Genomic DNA, 19802 nt, shown 5'->3' with positions numbered 1-19802 from the left:
ACATCATCTTACAGATCTCCATGGCAAACTTATTAAGTTTGTTCAGTGGAAACAACTAATCTTTCCTGCATCCGTACTTCATGTTATTTCTGTGCAATTTTTAAGTGGTTTCATATTCCCTAGTTCAACTTTGTGATAAACTTTGAATAGCTGGTGATTAAAGCCAATGAACCATTTATCTTGCTGATTAGTTCTGGTACCTTAGCTCAACTTTTTTTTTGAGCTCCTGACTCCTGAAAATGCTCAGTTTCTCTTTACTCTCGAACCCATTTGCTATGTGGCATCTCTAATGTTTTAGTTGGTCTAAATCACAAGCAGCCTTGAAGCTGAAAAGTAAGGATGCTCTCTGTATATTTGTTTCATTCTTTCTCTCCTCAAAAGCATAGCACAAACGGTGCCAATACCTAAAATGTTACCAATGTAAAATGTTCACTTTCTAACAGAAGTTGATATCAATGATCTAGTGTTAATTGATTAGATGTAAGCTGCAAGAGCAAACTTCAGGTGATAAGCTGCATCATAAATTCTTGTTATCTAGTGTATTATGATGATAGTGATTATTATTTTGTGCTATACCACTGGCAGTGATAACAGTGTAACAGGGAATTTGATGGCCACGGCAAACTGCATAGTAATAACAGCCATGGTCTGCGAGTGTTGTGTGTATGTCTCTGACCTGGTCATCATGCTTGAAAACCAATTTGTTCAGACTAGGAAGCTTCATAGATGTGCACTGAACTTCTTTTCCTCTTTCTTCCTCACACTCAGTAGTCCGATGGACTTTCTTTTTTGAGCATGTGATGGGTTAGTCTTGACCACCAGCCAAACTCCCACCCATCCACTTTATGTCTTGCACCTCAGTGGAATAGAAGAAGGAGATGGGAAGAACAGGAGTGAGAAGGCTTATGGGTCAGGATGGGCAAGAGAAGGGTCACAGACGGAGATCCCTTACAGATAACTGTTGTAGGCCACACAGATTTAGCTTGGGGAAAACAAACAATTTATTAATATTTAAAATAAATAGTTAAATACTAAGTTGGTTGGTAGTGAGAAAAACCCCCACGAATGTTAAAACCACATCTTTCCACCCCCCTTTCAGACTCAACTTGATTCCCTTATTCCTGTCTCTTTCCCCCCTTGTCGTGCCACCAGTCATGCTCAGAGAGGCAGCAAGTGGCACAAGAGGGTGGGAAGGTGGTGACTGCATGGTTAGCCTAGCAGTTTCTTTCTCCTGCTTCTTTGCTCTCTTATCTTTCCTCTGTATGCCATCTCCATGGGGAATATCTGCCCTACCATAGGGTTGTTCCTCCTCCTCTGAGCTTGGTGTTCGCTCTGCTGTTTCTCCTGTTGGTTCCCTCCTCCTCTCTGGTGTTTTCTGTTTCTTAAAAACACTTTCCCTGAGGTGCCACCAGCATGGCTGAGGGCCCTGGTGTGCCCCATGGTGAGCTGACTGGAGTCTGCTGTCCCTGGCACAGGGCAGCCCCAGCCTCTTCTCCCAGACACCCATGTGAAGCTCCCGCTGACAGCAGTGGGCACTCACACCCTGTGCAGAATGGACCTGCACTTTCTGTAGATTAATAGACTTTCAGGCCAAAAGCTGTCTTTGAATCATTTTCTCTGGTTTCATGTATATATATAAGCTGTTAATTTTCATCCAGGAGTGAGTCTAGTAATTTTTTTTCTGACAACTAATGCCCCCAATCTCCAGAAAACTCCATCTCTGAACTAGAAGACAGACAGACACACACAGTTTTTCTTGTGATGAACCATTTTTGGTGAAGGGTATGGGCTTTAGTTTGCTTTTAAAATGTTAATTTTTTTTCTTTTCGGTCAGCCTCTCGATCCTATGTTCTCTGCACATTTGATTAAAGTTAACTTGTTAACGTCAATGAAATACACTTCATGTTAATAAAGGCGAAGGAATGTCGTTTTGGATTGCAAGCTGACAACCTGTTTTCTAAAAGGAGTTACAAACAGTACAGAACACTGTACAGTCTTGGTTTGAACATTGCTTTGGCTGGCTCTCTTATACAAATGGCAAAGCCATTTTACTAAATTGGAAAATTTACTACTAATTGGAAAATCACAGTTTCTTGGGGTTAGTTCTAAGGGAAGGGGTCTTTAGGGGGGAATGGTTAGCTAATCTAAAGAGGATAAAGTCTGTAAAATTGTTTACTATTTTGTTCAGCCTCTCCATCTCCATTGACTTTTTTTTCCTTTTTTTCCCTTTCTTTTTTTTTCCTCCTGTTTTCTTTTTCAGCATAGGTCTTTTCATGCCAGGGAGGGCACTGTTGCAAGGGCAAAGAATGAGAGTTTTAGGAGAAAACTGATAAGAATCAGTTTTGAACATGACTGACTGAGACCAATTCACTCATTGTTCCATCAAAAGAGAACATTTGTTACAGGATGCCTTATGATAACCCATTATTATCTATAATGGTCTTGTTAATTTCAAATATATGACACGAACATAAAATCAGGTTATGAGTTGGTTTCTTCTTTCCCATCTTCACCTTATGCTTCCTGTGTGGGCTTTCCACTGTACCAGATAGTAACTGGCACAGTCAGACTGAGTTCTTCATTTTGTAGGAAACTACTTCCTTAGTTAATTGTACCTCCCATCTGTCTTCTGTTTTTGTTTTGCCATGTTTCTGTAGAGAGACCCCATCACCAAAAAGCAAGCTTCACAGTCCTCACGTATTTAAGCTGCCTCAGCATCTGAGTCGAGATGATTGATATGCCAGCAGGCCAGCTGCTGAATTTTATGGATGGACAGGTTAAAGAAATTGAAAATGTTCACATTTTTAGCATTTTTTTGTCACTTGTCCATGGTATAGGAGAAAACTTTGATCTAAAAATGTTAATTATAGTTCTCTGTGGCATAGTTGCAGCTGGATTCTTAAATCCATGTACTGTTAGTAAGGTTAGAGGCCATTGGAAAGACAAAGGAGAGCTGAAATCATATTTGATGTCTCCAGGGTTCTATGAACTGGTGTTCAGCTTTGCTGAAATTCTGTCCTTAAAATTCCACTGAAGCAGTGGAACATCCTAGCAGATTATCACAGCCCACTACACTGATTCTCATTGTAATAGTGAATGCTTCTGGGAGTAAGCAGTGTTGTCCAAGTACTTCAGTAGCTTGTAGATTTCTTAGGACAATTAGATTCCCAGCTTTGAGAGCTGCTATTTGGTAGCAAAGGTTGTTGTGATAAACGCAGCATTTAAAAATATGTATTTAACATCTGTTATCTCCTATCAGTTGAATAGAAAGCCCCATAAATCACATCTGTGTTACAAAAGAAATATATTGATGTAAGTGTCAGTGAATTGCATGTAAATACTTTATTTAAACTTGTAGATGCACAACATCTTTACCTGCTTCAGACATAAATAAAAGCTGAACTTTTTTGCTTCCCACCACTGACTGAATTTAGGTAAATTCTCTGCCATAATTTTTGCTTTTGCAAGGAAGATCTCACTGAAAATAGGCAATTTACTCTTTTCTAACATATATAGCAGGCAGCATATCTATTCCCAATCACTTGTGCTTGTTCTTTAGCTATCACACACCATTAGAATTCTTTTTTTCTCTGCTATACAGTTCAACCAAGTATCAAGTCTTGTTTGTGAAATTAGAAGTGCTTAGGAGAATGAAGAGGATATGGCCCCCTGGAAGTCAGTGGAATCATATCCAGAAACTACGAACAGTATTTTGAACATTGCTGCTTTTGTTTTAGTTGGAGCTCATTTATATGTGATTTTTAAGAGTTTCTTCCTAAGAAGAGAAATGTGCAGGTACCCATGAGAGAATCACAAAATAACTACCTTTCTCCTTTTAAAAATAGATCTTTTAGTCACCCTACAAGTTTAGTCTACTTGGGAAAAGCCCTGAAGTTCTTGCTGTAGAGTCTACATGGTTGTCTGCCTGGATTCGTATTAATAAAGTTCAAGGATTGTTTCCATTTGCTGAGTGGTATGCAGTGCAAACTTACAGTATTTCAAAGACTGAATTTTTAATGGAAACAGGCTGGCCTGAGTTCACGATTGTTAATTCTATTACTGGTTGGTTGGTTTTTGTTTTTTGTATTTTGTTTTTTTTAATTCATGAAGGCATTGGGATATAAACCTAGTTATATTCATTCTTGACGTGTATGGTCTGTTGTGTCCCAGTTCTACCTGAAATACGGGATGCTTTCCAAGTGGAAGAATGTTCTTAAAGTTTAACTGTTGCTGTGCTTAGAAGACCCTAGAAACCAGTGAGGCTTTATTGCAAGAGAATTTTCATTTATGCCATGAGCAGTTCAGATGACTGATGGCTGTCAAAGGTTAGGACCTTGTGTGAAAGAAAATGCCTTTCTTATTCTCTAGAGCAAACATAGCTTAAAAGCATTGTACATGAGCTTCAATAAATCAAATTGGAAATTGCAGAATAATAAAAAAAGTAGTGTCTTGTAGAGGAGAAAACAGCCTAAGAAGAATTGAATAAGTGAGTCACAAAAGTTCAGAACATGGATGTTCTGTGTGTCATTATAGGGCTGTCAAGTCAGGGAGTCATATCTTTTGTGCTGCTTAACATGTCTGTTTTCTGGTTTTGTATTGTTTTGGAATAAAATAGTTGCCTTTGTTTTGTTTTGGAATGCTGTTAAGGGATGTAAGTCTTCGGCAGTCACAGTGAGGAGCTACCTGCTATGTGTGCAGTACCAGAAAAAAATAATCGTTATTGATCTTTGGAATAAATAAAAGGCTTGTTACAATCTGCAGTCACAGTGCTTTGAAAAGAAACAGGATTAATTCCTTGCTTACCCAGATTAACTGAGATGCAGTAGTAATGATCCTCTCTCCATTGCTACTTTAACAGCAATTGGGAGAAGACACAACTTGGTGATGTTGTAACAGAACTGTTATATTTGCATTTTTCTGGGATTGTAGCAGCAGCATGCTGAACTCATACCTGTTTCATGTTCCTGAAGCAACATAAAGTTTGGGCTTCCACTATGCAAAACCATTGTGAACTTGCTTTGGATCACACCGTTTATTGCTAAATGTTGGCATGTTTATAGTAAGAAGTATTGTGTGTGATTTGTTTTTGCTGACAAATGACAGTGGTTGTGATGGATAAATGTCTGATTCTCAGGATTGCTCTAATCTTCATTAGTTATCTGGGGAGAGATGCTATGGGGCAACTTAGTTATCTCTTTTAACTGGGAGCTGTTTTCTTTGTTTCATCCTTCTGTGCCTTCTCTGCCAGCACCCACTGGGAAATATCAACAACCATTATTAAAGTGCATGTATATTTGCTGGCATTGTTCTCAGGTGTCTTTATCTGGAGTCCATACTCTGGGCCTTCTCCAGAGCTATTCATCATACATGAGGTTAACAGTTCCATTTGCTCTACTTTTGCAATTCTGTCTTGTGTAGACCAAAGATAATTTGTGTTTTATCCTGCAGAGACTTTTCTCATTCACTCTTTATATAATTAGATTTCTCTAATTTGAAGAACATTCAGTTTTGATAGAAGAAAAGCTAAATGGGCATAAGGGAAAATGACTGTGCTCTTTACTTGTTTTAACTAAATATGCAATAGATATTTGAATAGGAGAAGAAGGTGACATAGTGGGTTATGCTTGGATGGTTGAGAGCTCAGAGTCTCACTAATTGCTGCATTTAACCAATTGCTGCTTATTCTTCAAACTTCCTGTTCCCATTCCATCAGATCTAGGTTTTCTGTCAAGATTGTTAGAAACCCAGACAATGCTTTCTCTGGAGCTATGCTAAAGACTTCATGATGCAGGCATAGCACTGCTTTTGGTTCTTCTGTGTAGGGGTTTGATAATTTGTCATTGTGCCTATTCAAATGCTCTGAAAGTCTTCATAATGATTACAGTGCTGTCATCCATTGTTTTCTGCTGCAAAGATTGATCGAACTGAGGAAGAGACATCATGTAAGAGGGAGGGGATATGAAATCATCTCCAGTTCCAGTATATTTGGTTAAGAATACAGCAAAAGTGAAAGGAAATTAATGGAATTTCGGCAAGATGGAAAGAGATCGCTAGTTCAGGGCCACATTATAAGGATCAATCACAGCTGCTTAGAATGAAATCTGCTACAACCAAATAGTTTAAAAGGTCTAAAATCAATTCTTTAGCAAGAATTGTCTTCACTGGTATTACCCATATGTGTAAACATGCAAGGAAACTATGTGCTGTAAAATTCAGGCTTGAAAGTTTTCCTTCCATGGCACTCAGTCTTTGCTGGAGGCACAGAAAAGCTGTTGGAGCTTTCATTGCTTTTTTTGTGACAAAAATGTATATTAAAATCAAGATTTTTTTTTGTTTGGGTTTTTTTTTCACTGCAGAAGAGAACTTTTTTTCCCTGCTCTTTTTCCCTGACTGCAAGGTCAGTTAATATCTGTCTTCTCTGGTAAACAGATGGTTCACTGAATATATACTGTTCTTACTCTCTGAGCAGCTGCTGAAGTGAAGATATTATAATAAGTGCCATTAAAACAAAAAAGGGCTGGGGAGACACAGATAAAACTGATCATTGAGAAGGTTTTATATGAAGTAGGAACAAAAGAGCAACAACTACTGTGTAAAATTTTTTCACAGCAAAAAGGTATTCTGTCTGCTGGTTTGTGTAATGACAGGCTGGTTAAATAAATTCCAAACTAATAGAAGAAAACTCTTACTGTTAAGACACTTTCTTTGAGATTTACAATTCTATGCTATGCAACCAGTATCTGGAAGAATGTGATCTCTGCTTGAAAAAAAGTAATGTGTTGCTCCTTAATAATTTCTGCTTTCATGATGGAAAACCTGAAGTTATACAAGATGTATTTCTCCTAAATGAATATATGCTGAATAGTTTTATAGTTCATAAAAGCTCCTGTTTTGCTCTGTTTCCCTAGTAAATGTCTTTTTAGTGCAAGTTTACAAGCACTTCGAGGGCTTTTGTAAAATGAAGCAGTCTTGCAGGGAATTAATATTTTTCAAATACAATATATGGTAGAGATCCTTGCACAGTAATATTGATTTGATAAATGATCTTAAAAGATGCTTTGGGTTTCAGCTCTGTTACTTGTATCACCCCCATCATTCTGGAATCTTTTTCCCATCCCCAAATAAGTGGCTGGTCTGTCATGAGTAAATAGGCCTTGTTTTAGCTGGCCAGACAAATAGGCTGTTGTTCCCCTCTTCTAATTACTGAATCATCAAGCCTGGAAGAGACTTTCAAGATCATCTAGCCCACCTGTTAACCCAGCACCAGCATAACCACCCCTGAACCTATCCCCAGGTGCTACATCCAATCCATTTATTGCTACAGCCACTTTTCTTCTTATTGCTTCTATTAGTGTGAGAAGCACTCATTGGATCTGTTGTGTCAGGACCTTTAAGGACAGCCAGAGTTTTGCAAGATTTTCAGCTCTTAAAATAAAGCTTTCAGCATGTTCTTTGTCAAGCGACTGATCTTTTTAAGCAGCTAATAATCTAGTTTAGAACTGTTCAAGCCTTGCAACATTCTGCTCTTTTATGCAGAATTGGTAGGTTTTGGCTCTGAGAAGTAAAAGACAATGCAATTGCATGATGTTGGATCAGAGTGGTAGATTGCAGCTTTTTCATATAAGTAACTAATACTTAGTCCAGTTTCTGAGTATAATATCCCCTGTATTCACATGTTCAAGATACCAATAAAGGAGGCTTTCTTCAATAGGTCTGTAATTTTCTGTCCCCTTTCAATGAAGCTCAGTACTGCCTTACCTTATGTAAAGTATTCCAACTCTAGGTGCTCCCTTAATCCTTATTTATGAGTCTTGCAGCTTCTACTCCTGAGGTCCAGCTGTCCACAGCCTATAGCTGTATCATAGGATACCTCAACCTGTGAGAGAACCTACGATACTAAACTTTGCTACTCAGGTGCAACTTGACTTCTGGGTTATTCACAGTCCCTTTGTCACTGGACAGTAGTAATTATCATTCATTCATCGGTATAATTTTTCTCAAAGGTGCATAATTCCAAAATTACTTATGGTAATAACTTCTTTGATGTCGTTACATAAGGAATTTGTAGATGTCTTTTTTTTTGTGTAAAAGAATTTTTTTTTTCTGAAAGAGGATTTTGCTTAGAGCTTAAGCTTTATTTTTTTTTCATTTTTATAAATATACTGCAAAGCTTGGGGTAAAGATCATTGCAGAACTGTGTTGTGCTATGATGCAGTTTATTCTACTGCGAAATGCTGTAAATCCAGAGACAAGCTGCAATTTATCACAGCATAGCTTTGGTCTTCATCTTTATTCTGGTGTGTCAATATTTCAAATTGCAGGTTACTGCCACATCTCTGTATCACAGAGCTACATACATACTTCATATCTCTTTGCATCTAGTTAAGCACTGCAGCTTTTTTTCACAGCCGTTGCATTCCAAGTTTCTCTTCTGAAACAGCCTCTTGCCACTGCAGTGTCCCTAAGCCTGGGTATAGCTCTGCTTTTGCAGGCAGAGTACACATAGGCAGTGCTCTCCTGTGGTAGTTTATGACACCCAAAAAGTCACTGGAATATCTTGGTGAGCTCAAAATGTATTTTGTACCAGCCATCTGCACTCTTTCTTCACGTGGCTCTCTCTTTTGGGCTCAAAACATGGACCACAACGCACAGCCTGGGTATGTGCCTTCCTTCCCGTGCTCTTGGCTCTTGTTGATTGCCCTTGCCTTCCACTGTGCTCTGGTTACCATTCCTCCTTTGTTGTTTCTCCTACATAAACACTTCCCAACAAGGTCCCTTTTGGGCAACACCCTCTCCTCCCTACATCAACAGTTATAATGCAAATTATAATTGCATCACGGGTTGCTTTTTGTTTGGTTGGTTGGGTTTTATTCCCAGATGGCATTTGGATTGTGTTGTTGAATACTCTTCCAGTATTCATAATCTAGCAAATATGAAGACTAATGTGGGCTAACAAGATTTGAAAAAAATTTTAAAGGTAAAACCAGAACAAATACATGGACTTGGTGGGCAGAAACTCTGGTTGTGATCCAAACAACTCCCTGTTAGTTTTTTATCTGGAATAAAGTGCCTTTTTGACAACAAATTGAATGCATTTTAATGTTTTCTATTGTATTAATTATTGGTAATATGCTTTTCTGTATTGGGTACTATGGAACAACAGTTACATCACAAGAGGCACAATAAGGTAACTTTTGCAACCATAACTGTGCATTTACTTTGACATTCATCTGGCCTTTGAAAAGCTAAAACTTTCCTCCTGCACCATTTTTTGTTGGTTGCCCCCTCACCCTCCTCCACCACATTAGCAACTCCAAGCTCAGTCAGTTATAATGAGTTTAAGTCTATCAGTAAATGGAAGATTGTATGTCTCATCTGACTTCTGACAAAAATGGTACTTTCATCTTTGCATGATTGTGTATAATTTATTCATAGGCAACACTTGAATTTTAATCGCAAGAGTACTGTGATAAACCTTTTCCAAGGGTTTTATATAGGACTGAATAGAAGGCCAATTGGCTTAGTTTCAGTGCATGTCACGTCTCTGCTCCTTTTGTTCTCTGTTTTTTGTATTATGTAGTTTCCTCTGCTTGCTTTTATGTAGAAGGGGAATCCTCTGAGACTGGCTATGTTTGTTTGTTGTTATTGAAACAACTCTTCCCTGATGAAGGAAGCTCCTCATGACTTTTTTCCAGCAAGCACCCTCTGGGCAGTAGACAGCAGGACCTTCTGGGAATGTTCTAGGTTTTGGGGTTTTTTAGCTTTCTGGCTGTCTGCGTATTGCTCAGTTTCAAACTGAGGACACAGAAAAAGCGTCATGTTCTCTTATAGATAAAAATACATGACTGGTATGCAGAAATCATGTATTGTGGGGGTGAGACAGACTGGTTGTCAGTTCTTCTTGTCTAAGATGGCTGGTGTTGAGTAGTGACTGATGTTGTGCAAACTCACCAGGGACAGGTGATTTCAAAATAAGCAATTTACTGAAATAATCAGTATCATCTCCTGTGTGACTATGTTCTGAGGTTGTGTATGTGCCTGCCTTAGCTTTTTTACTACAAAGACCATTGGTAGCTTGTCCTTGCTTGCTGCTTTGCTAACTTGAATGGGATTTCCATGCTTTCTGGGTTGTGTGGGATCTAGACACATAAGCCTGAAATTTATGAGAAATAGTGCACCAGAAGCTTGATTCTTTTTAAGTCAATAGCTTCACTGAACATTCTGAGGTTTGGAAAACCTATTTAAAACAGTCTTTTAGGACTTTGGTGTTACCACAGAAAAATTAATGTAGAGCTGCAGAGCCACACCCTGCATGGTACTTAGTATACCCTGTGTTTTGCTACTCAATAGGAAGACACATCCTGGTGCCAGGGTGAAAGGTGGTAGTAAGTGATCCAGGAACAAAACACTGTCATTGCTCTTTCTATGTGAAATGATCCCAAGATTACCCACTGAAGTTTCCCAGAGGGAAGAAAGATTTTTTTATTTCCTTTCCCTGTACCTCCATAAGTAACAAGTCAGAAGTAATCTGCTTTTACTTTGTGGGTATCATAATATATGGAAGTCAGGAATAGTTTCCTGTCTTCTGATCAAGCCCTGTTTTGTCTGTAGGAGTGATTGAGGTTTATTTCAGTCACAGCAAGGTGGAATTTCTTCTACCTTGACCCTGCTGAAATGTTATCTGTTGACACTGGACTTACTGTCTTGAGTGTATATTTCAGGAGCACTGTCTGTTTAACTAGACAAGAATAAGAAATAAACAGTGTAACTGTTCTTCCCCTCTGCAGAATTGACCCCTGAGGAGAAAGCCATGAAGATTGCCAAAGCCATGCGTAAGCAGTCATCGGAAGTAAAAGAGAAATGGGAGAACCTAAATGCCAGTGCCAGTATGTGGCAGAAGCAAGTGGACAAAGCATTAGAAAAACTAAAAGACCTTCAGTGTGCCATGGATGACCTTGATGCTGATTTGAAGGAGGCTGAAAATGTGAGGAATGGCTGGAAACTTGTAGGAGACTTGCTCATCGATTCATTACCAGATCACATTGAGAAAACTACAGTAAGTATGGAACTTCTGGAAAATAGCAAGCCTCTGTGTGTGTCAGAACTCTCCATACTAGTCCCTCTAGTCATGTTAGATATTTATACACTGTATGGTGCAATTCTCATGTGCAGTATAAAGCCTTTAAAGGTACCTGTGCTACAAATAAAGTCCAGTGCTGTGCCACATTGACGGTGTTGGCTGGGATTACATGCAAACATAGATCTGTTTGGCTGTCATGTATAACTTTCTTGTTAGGAAAACATCTAGCACTTTTTCAATCATACAGAAAGATATACATTTCTCTTCCTTAACTTTCACAAACTTTACATATCTGTTGTTTATTTTTGTTTGTATGAGTGAGTATTTGTCTTTGCTTTTACTTTAGCCTGGCTTCTCATCAAGATTATTTCAAGCTGAAGAGCACCTACTTCCCCACAAAGTTCTTGTGGGCAAACCAGTTCTTGCTGCCTGGGTTTTAGGCCACCCATGCAGGGCTCAGCATCCCGAGGCATGGCTGCTCATGATGGGCAGTAGTGATCTCCTGCTTAACTTCATGGATTGGCTAGGAACTTAGTAATGCAGAGCTCCCCAAAGAGGGAATATCCTCTGATAATTAACATTGTCCAGAAAGGCTGACTGGAAACAGTACAGTGCAGTGAATATCATGGATTCCAGAACATGTGGGTATGCACATGTAGGTAGAGGATATCGCCTTTGGGGAAAATTCAGCACTTACTACTAAGCTTCTGTTTCACAAACACAGATTTTCAGTGTTTAAGCTTAAGAATGAATATGGCAAAGCATTAGAAGACCCTGGGGTTGTGTACCTGATAATCCATGTCTTCAGCATGGGGTACTGGTGTTAGAAGAATGAAAGACCATGGGCTGGAACCAGCTTTCTGTAGATATTCTCTCTATGTATATGTAGTCTGTGGACTCACAGGGCTACCTTATTTCACATATAGCAACATAAGCATCCTCATTCTCCAAATTATGTTGTTTCTTTCAAGGTTAATGGAACTGAAATCTTTAAAACAAAAGCAGTCAAAGCTGAGTTAATATCCAGGCTGCTGTTGATTAGATAAGAGTAATGAATCTCTTCCTCCCTCTCTTATATTTTAATATAGGTACTAAAGCAAGAAATAAGGTGGTAATGCTGAATAGCTCCTTGTTCTCATGCTAAGAAGTGATTTGTCATATCTTAATGGCTTTTTCTGTGAAGTAGACTAAAGCAAAGTCTCTCTGATTTTCATTGCTGTGGAAAAAAATGTAGCATCTGCTGAAGTAATTGGGACGTACTGGCTGTCTAGAATCCCAGTGTTTCTTTCTTGACAGTATGTTCCTTCTGTTCCTTGGCCTGATGAGTGATTTTTGAAGGGAGGTAAATAATTGAATTGTCCAAAGAAAATACTTTTTTACAGTTGTTTTTGGCTTGTTTCATGATGTTTAATGAAGCTGTGTATAGAATTGAACATTTAACTGCACACAGCAAGAAAAACATTCGATGTGTCTTCTTAACTATAACTAAAACTTGCATCAATTTTGTCTTAATATTGTTTTTAGTTCTATGTCATTCAATAAGCCTTTTACTTTTTAGTCAGTGTAATAGCTTTACTCTCTGGTTCTAATCAGGTAAAACATTGTACTCCTTTTCCTTAGAAGATACATTCCTTTATGCTTTGCTAGTTCAATAATAGTTTTTAAATTGAATTTTTGTCAGCTGCTTAATACTGGAAAACTGTAGCTACTGAACACATTTTTTCTTAAGAACACTTGGCAGGTTTTATGCTGCTATAGCTCCTCATATAGCATTGTGTATTTCCTTTTTGCAAAGAAAAGCTCTAAAACCATACGGCACCACAAAAAAAACCCCTCAATTGTTTTAGGGGTGCAGTTTGCATATGGGCATTTGTGTAAGTTTCATACAGTTTTTCCCTAGAGGTGGATATGATTGATATAATAAGAATATTGAAGTGAGTGAGCTTTCTTTGCCGAGAACTGGATTTTGTGCAGTTTTTTAGCACAAGCTGCCACACTAGGCAGGTCAACACCATGTGGAGTTCACAGTGGCTTTTGTGCTGCGTCAATTGAACATAAATATATGTTTCTTACCCTTTTAGGCTTTTAGAGAAGAAATTGCTCCCATCAACTTAAAAGTTAAAACAGTGAATGATTTGTCCAGCCAGCTGTCTCCACTTGACCTTTATCCATCTTTAAAGATGTCTCGTCAACTGGATGATCTTAATATGCGGTGGAAACTTTTACAGGTACTCTTCTGAAAGTGTGCAGTAGGTGTGTGGGGAGGGATATTTCTCACTCTCTTCTGTTTTCTTAAAGGATCCATTATTACCTTTTGTTCATTACTTCCCTCACTAAAGTGTTATTCTGTTGGTACCAATGCAACTAAAGGAGCTGTCTTTCCTTCTGTAGCTTGGCAAAAAACTTTTCCTTTCAATATATTTCAGCAGCTTATTCACACAGGAAACTGCATTAAACTCTGGAGAATAGTGGGAACTATTGCTGCATGGTTTTTTGTATGTCTTGTAGCAGTGTATTTTACTGCCTAAATCTGTGTCACCAAAAATTGGTGTAAATATTTCTGTTGTGTTTCCAGCTTGTGTGAAAGCTGTTTTATTTTGTCTTCGAATGTTCAGTTTCTATAGGAAATTTCACTTACAGTGGCTTAAGTATTAGTAGAGCTATAACAGGAAATGAGCAATATCAGTTTAGCATAAAAAGCAGAAGTGGATAGAGAGATTCATATTGCTTAGTAATGATTATTATGCTTAAATGGTCTGGGAAAGGTAAATCAGTGTGCCTGATTACCGTTGAAACTCACACATAGTTTCACAGTGAATGATTTAGTGTAGTTTTTTACATCAGTTAAAAGTTTATTTATCAGTTTTTAAAGTTTCTCCTTTTTTGTGTTTATTTTTGTGGTAAATGCTTACCACATCTCTAGTGAGAGTGGTGGGAATAAATTCTCAAAACCCAGGCAACAGTTTCTGTGCCAGTAGTATTGAATGAGAAGTATTGAATGAGTAGTATTTGCCTCCTGAGAGACAAAGTTATTAACTTGTCATATCAAACATTTCCTTTCCTATTATTATGTGGTAGGGGGTTTTTCTTGTTTTGTTGGGGTGTTTTTTGGGAGGGGGCTTTTTATGTGTGTCCTCTCAAGTTTAGTTAACCAAGCAACCGAAGTACTGCTAGGTGTGCTAGTGCAGTTTCAATTAACCTGGGGGGTGTCATCATAGCCAGTGGAGCAGGATCTTCCAAAATGGTTCTGTGCTGAAAAGGCAGCTGTGGGATCAATGCAATTCTGCTGTCTGTGGGAATTTGGACAGCAGAAGGGCTGGGAGGAGGTCAGAAACTTCAGCAGTTGGCTACAGTCACCATGAAACGACTGTTTTTTGATCTACAGTTCTCATACAAGAGCACTGCAAGATACGAACATGACTCTCATTAAGCAAATGAAAGAAAAAAATGTAGCCATAAATATGTGCATGCCAAATAAGTGCTATGACACACAAACAAACTTATTTCACTAAAAGGAATGCAAACACATGATTTTCTTATCACGACCCTGGTGTTGCAAAGTACCTGCAATGTAGATTTTGAATGTGTGTTTATGTGTAGGTGTCTGTAGAGGATCGCCTTAAACAGTTACAGGAGGCACACCGAGATTTTGGACCTGCATCACAGCATTTTCTTTCCAGTAAGTTCCTTGAATTAATAGACACATGTAAGATATGATGGCTTTCTCAAATGCTCACTGATCTTTACTCCAGGTTTCCCTATGGCTTGAGGGAGTTCCTCTTTCATAATTTTATCTACCTCCTTGTTTTTGTAGGGGTGTTTCTTCTGTGTAACTTCACTGACATTTTGACTACTGTGCTTCCCACTGTACTATCTTTCTGAGATTTTTGTGCCCTGATTGCTTTATTCTTTGTCCTGTGCTGCAATACCTGACCAGTGACTGTTCCAGAATCTTTGCATGTTCGTGATCACATATTTTCGTCCATTGTCAACTCTTTCTTCCATTTCCTTTTGCTTCCACACTTGCTGGAATGGCACAAAGGAAGAGCTGCCTAGATTTATTTTCTTTTTCCTAATGAAAGACTTCATGTCATGCACTTGTGGAACTTCAGGTAAAGGGCTGAAAAAAGCAAACATTCATAGCTTCCTCAAGAGCTATCCTTGCATCTTTTTAATGAACATTTTAGAGGTGTAAGCCTACAGTCTCATATATACTAAGAGGGCAAAAGCAGATTTGACATAATTGTTACAGATACGCTGTGATATCAAGGTCCATGTTATTTTCCTGATATTCTACCCTATCTGCCATCACCAGAGCTAATGAGACAGAATTTTAACCCAGCCACGTCTTCAGTTTTTAACTGAGAGCTTCTATAATAAAGATCACATTATTGCATGTGTTGAGAAGTCAACATAAAAATGAGCAGCTGTTTTCCAGAGATGCTGAAGTACTGTATGTCAGTGTATAGCTAAACAGCTTATATATTTAAACCAATGAATAAATCTTGATTTTTTTTCTTATGTGACAACCATGTTCTTATTTTAAATTGACAATTAGTTTTTCACTAAGCCAGATGCAGTGTATATAAAATATTACAGCTGTTATGCAAAATAGCAATTCCTACAGCCACTTTGTCCTGTTTTTAAATTGACAGAACAAGCAAACAATTTTTAAGGTATATGATTTATTTCTTTTTTAAAGCCCCATTAGGAATATTGCATACTCTTGCCACAGTGGTTTTGTAGCTCTTATAGTCTCAAACTTGTAACCTGGACAGTACACCTATGCAATAATTTGTTGAAAAGACTATAGATAGGGTGCTCCCTTTGGCACTGCTGAAGAATGCCAGATGAACTGTTTGAGACAGTAGTCAGTCTAGTCTCTGTAAATAAAACAGATTAGGAAGCAATGTAGAAGAACCTTCTCAGACTCTAGCTCTTGCTCTAGTCGAGGGAGAATCACTGGAAGAGTCCACATGTAAAACTTGCCAGGAAAGGTTGGCTGGTTTTGTCTGTCTTCACCTGGATCATTTCCTTGAACTGACTTACAGCATGCCACAATAAAACACTGTGTTCACAAGACTGAGTGGTGAACTGGCTTTGTTGCTGGTTAAAACATTCCTAGAATTATGTCCACAGAGACTGTGCAGTGCCTTATCAGCATTCCTCAGCTGTGTTTAGGGAATATTCTTCAGGCTTTAGGAGACATTCAGTTCATGTTACATACAAAGTAAAAAAGGGGAAAGTTTCCAGGACGCATGTTGGTAGATACCACAAAGAATTATAGCTAAGTAACACAGTTTCGGAAAAAGCAAATAATGTGTAGTTATCCATTTAAACCATTTTGTTAAAAACAACTTCTTTCCCCACACTAATTGCAACTAAAACTTCTTAAAAAACATAAACAACTCAAACCTTTTTTAAAGCTTCAGGTTGACAGAGTTAAAGAACTTACACCTACAACTTCATGTAATGTCTGTTAAATGTAAGTTAGGGACAGTAGCTTCAAAAGTAAAATAATAATAATAAAGATATCATTAAATCTGGAAAGTTGAAGGCTTTATCCTGACAGATTGAAGGACTGCATATTGTAAATCAAATTTTCAAACCTTTTTAGCAGCAGTAAATGACTTCTAACTGTAGAAGTCTGAATTAAACAATCTCAAACTCCTAAAGCTCTGATTTACATATATGTATGCCTCGTGCAAATCTTTGTCTCCAAAGATGCACTTCTGAATTAGAGGACAACTTTTTGTCTGTGCTCATCTGACAGCAGCTATTTTCAATTTACCTCATCTACCTGTTACTCTTCCTCCAAATCCTAACAAGGAAACATAACTTGCCACCACACCATTTTCAACTGACTAGATCGCAGTTATAATTTAATCAGGAATTTTTGCTATCAAGACACCTGTTTCTGCTTGTTTATCACATTCATAGAATGATAGAATAGCCCTGTTTGAAAGGGACTGAACTCAAAATATCTTCTAGTTCAATCTTCCATGGGAAAGGGAGCCTAGATGAGATTATCCAGCACCCTGATTCCAGCTCTGTTAGCCCAGTGATTTCATCTCTGCAGTGGCTATATTGCAGTACTGTTTCACTGCTGTTTCACTACTAAAAATACACAGTGCAGCATTTGATACTGCTGTTTGAGTTCTTAGAACACCAATTTCATGGATTCATGCAGACTATCACTATGAAAGTGCTTCAAAATATTTTTGAAGACTACCAAATGATATATTAACCCTTTGTAAAATTTTCTGCATTAGGAGTGTGAGATAAAGCTGTATTAGTAGGCCCCTGCAATCTTATCATCCCTCTTTTTGCTGAGGTATTTATCCCTTCCCTCCATTGGGAGGCAGAATTTTGTTGGTTTGTTTTTCAGTGCTTAAGAGATGAAAGGTAAGCACTTTGCAAGTTGGTTACTGATCAGTAAATTTTACACCTCCCTAAAACACATGAAGGTGAAGAATCCTTATAATCCATTATTCTTTGCAAAAGGATTGCTTTTGCTGTCTCCTGCCTTTAGAAACAGTAACTTGTTTTTTCTGTAATTAATTTATTTTCCAAGGCTGACAATCCACTCCTCTCTGTTGTGTTTCTTTTATGCTTTCTAAGACAAATACATGAACATCCACAGCGCACTGACTCCACGTGTTCCCTAACAAACAACTTGTGTCTCCAGTGGCCTGCTCAAAGCATCTCTCAGCCATACTAATATCTGCAGGCCTGCTGGTGAATGCCAAATTGATAACTGCTATGTTCAGTTTTCATCAGTGATTTTTAAAAAAGAACAGTAATCTCATTTTCCAGATTTTCATACATCAGAGAGCTGACAATGTTTTACAAAAGATGTTACCAAGTAAATACAATATGACTTGTTCCATAATAATTAGTAATTTATTGATTACATAATTGAGTTCATATTTATGGCCATGCAGATATATTTATATCTGTCATAGCACGTAAATTGTAGTTAAGCAAACTCTTACTTAGCCAACATAGCGTAGTAGTAGAGGAGCCACCTTAGGTGCCAGATTGCAACACTAGAGAATGAAACTCTTAAAGCTGATGGCCACTTAATGTGACTTTTCCCAGAAGGTTTAAGGATTATTTTTTTAGCTAACTATGTCTATTTGAGCATTTAGCCTTTACTATGCTTTTTTCTTTACCTACCTCTTTAATACAAATGTTATCTTCTTCTTTAAATAAAGATGGAATTTTCTCTATTTCCTTCTAGTAAAGAATGTGGTTTACCTTATTCCTGTAATTTCCCAAATTTTCTTCCCAGTTAATCTGTCTTTCAGTACATGAATATTTCTTAAGTTATAAACCATGGAATTTTGTGGGGTTTTGGAAGAGGTCACAGCCATGAAACCCTCTGGGGAACGGCCAGCTGATAGCAGGGCAAGACCTACCTCTGTCTGTAGCTGCAGCAGCCTAAGGGGCTTACACAGCTTGTAAGGCTTCACTGCAATCTTGAGAGGTCCTAAGGCAAGAGGAGGAGAGAGTTACTTTCAAATAGATTTCTTTTTTTCTGAAGAGAAATGAGTCCTAAAGTGGGCCACACTTGCAGAAAATTACATTAATTGAGAGTTTAATTACTTGAGATCCAGTGTGGATCAAAGCTGTGTCTCATTGTCCCAAGGTTCCAAACGGGCATTAGCACCTGAGAGGAGGCACTCTGTGTTGGAAGCACTGATGTATGTGTGCAATGTGTATTAATCTCATTGTGATGATTGTTTATTCCTAACTGTTCTTTCAGTCTCTGATTCTACAGTGAATGTAGTGCTAGGAGCTTTTCCATTATAAAACCCTGATTACACAGGCATTGGTTTGGTAATTTCTGATATGTGTGCCTCTGTTTTTTTAGTAAATAGCTGCTTTTAATTTGAGCACCAACTGTCCCGTTGGCCCCAATGCTTTTTACCTTTTATCCCCTGGGATCTTTAGATAAGCAGAGTTGTAGTGTCATATATGACTTCATGTCCTTTTTAACTCAGTGTGCAGAAGGCTTCCGGATATTGTGGATGATATCTGATTTGTGTAATTTCTGCAAAGATTACAGTTCTTTAGCAAGGAGTACAGAGATGGGCTTTAATGCGTTTTTTTTCTTGGCCATGGAGTGTTAATATTAATTTGAGTTGCAAATAGGAACTAAAGTTTGTAACTAATACAAATAAGGTTTGTATTTCTTCTTTCTGTGCTGTTGCAGAGCATTGTTTATAGTAGTGGAATAATTTATTTTAAAAGCATAAACTAATTATACTCCTATAGAGGTAGGAAAACAAGTGTCTGCAGTTTCCCTGAATGGGTAGCTTGCTTGCTCAGAATTTATTATCCATCTTCAAAGTTAGAATCACCACATTTATTTCCAGTGTGGCATCAGATAGATGCCTGTAATCATCCTGATAAATTGCCATCATTTTCTTCTGCTGCTTTTCTAATTACTGAAAGTAGTCTGGAAAATTTCAATTGTTTCCAATTAATTTATTATAACCATGTTAATTGTAAAATAAAGAAAAGATAGTTATATTTTTTTTTGTATGACAGGTGCTTTCTAATAACTAACTTCTTTTATTTCCTCAGCCTCGGTACAGTTTCCATGGCAGAGATCTGTTTCACATAACAAAGTGCCCTATTATATCAAGTAAGTTTGCCTTGATTCTTTTTTTCTTAAGCACAACAGAGGTTCATATCACAATAACCTGGCAGAAAG

General features: G+C 37.9%; 1 protein-coding gene across 4 annotated transcripts in view; it reads left to right on the top strand.

Moving 5' to 3' along the window:
• UTRN (utrophin) overlaps positions 1-19802 on the top strand; it is a 352485-nt gene that overhangs the window by 261300 nt on the left and 71383 nt on the right. For all 4 annotated transcript variants that reach the window (XM_085055625.1, XM_085055626.1, XM_085055624.1 and 1 more), the window contains 4 exons: positions 10788-11056; positions 13162-13308; positions 14681-14759; positions 19673-19733. In XM_085055625.1, the coding sequence (XP_084911751.1) occupies positions 10788-11056; positions 13162-13308; positions 14681-14759; positions 19673-19733 (556 nt within the window). The remainder of the gene's footprint in view (positions 1-10787; positions 11057-13161; positions 13309-14680; positions 14760-19672; positions 19734-19802) is intronic.

The sequence above is a fragment of the Lichenostomus cassidix genome, chromosome 3 (genome assembly GCF_008360975.1).
Source record: "Lichenostomus cassidix isolate B80296 chromosome 3, HeHo_3.0, whole genome shotgun sequence".
NCBI classification, from domain to species: domain Eukaryota; kingdom Metazoa; phylum Chordata; class Aves; order Passeriformes; family Meliphagidae; genus Lichenostomus; species Lichenostomus cassidix.
The sequence above is the reverse complement of the archived record's forward strand: the minus strand, read 5'-3'. Positions and strand labels throughout refer to the sequence as shown.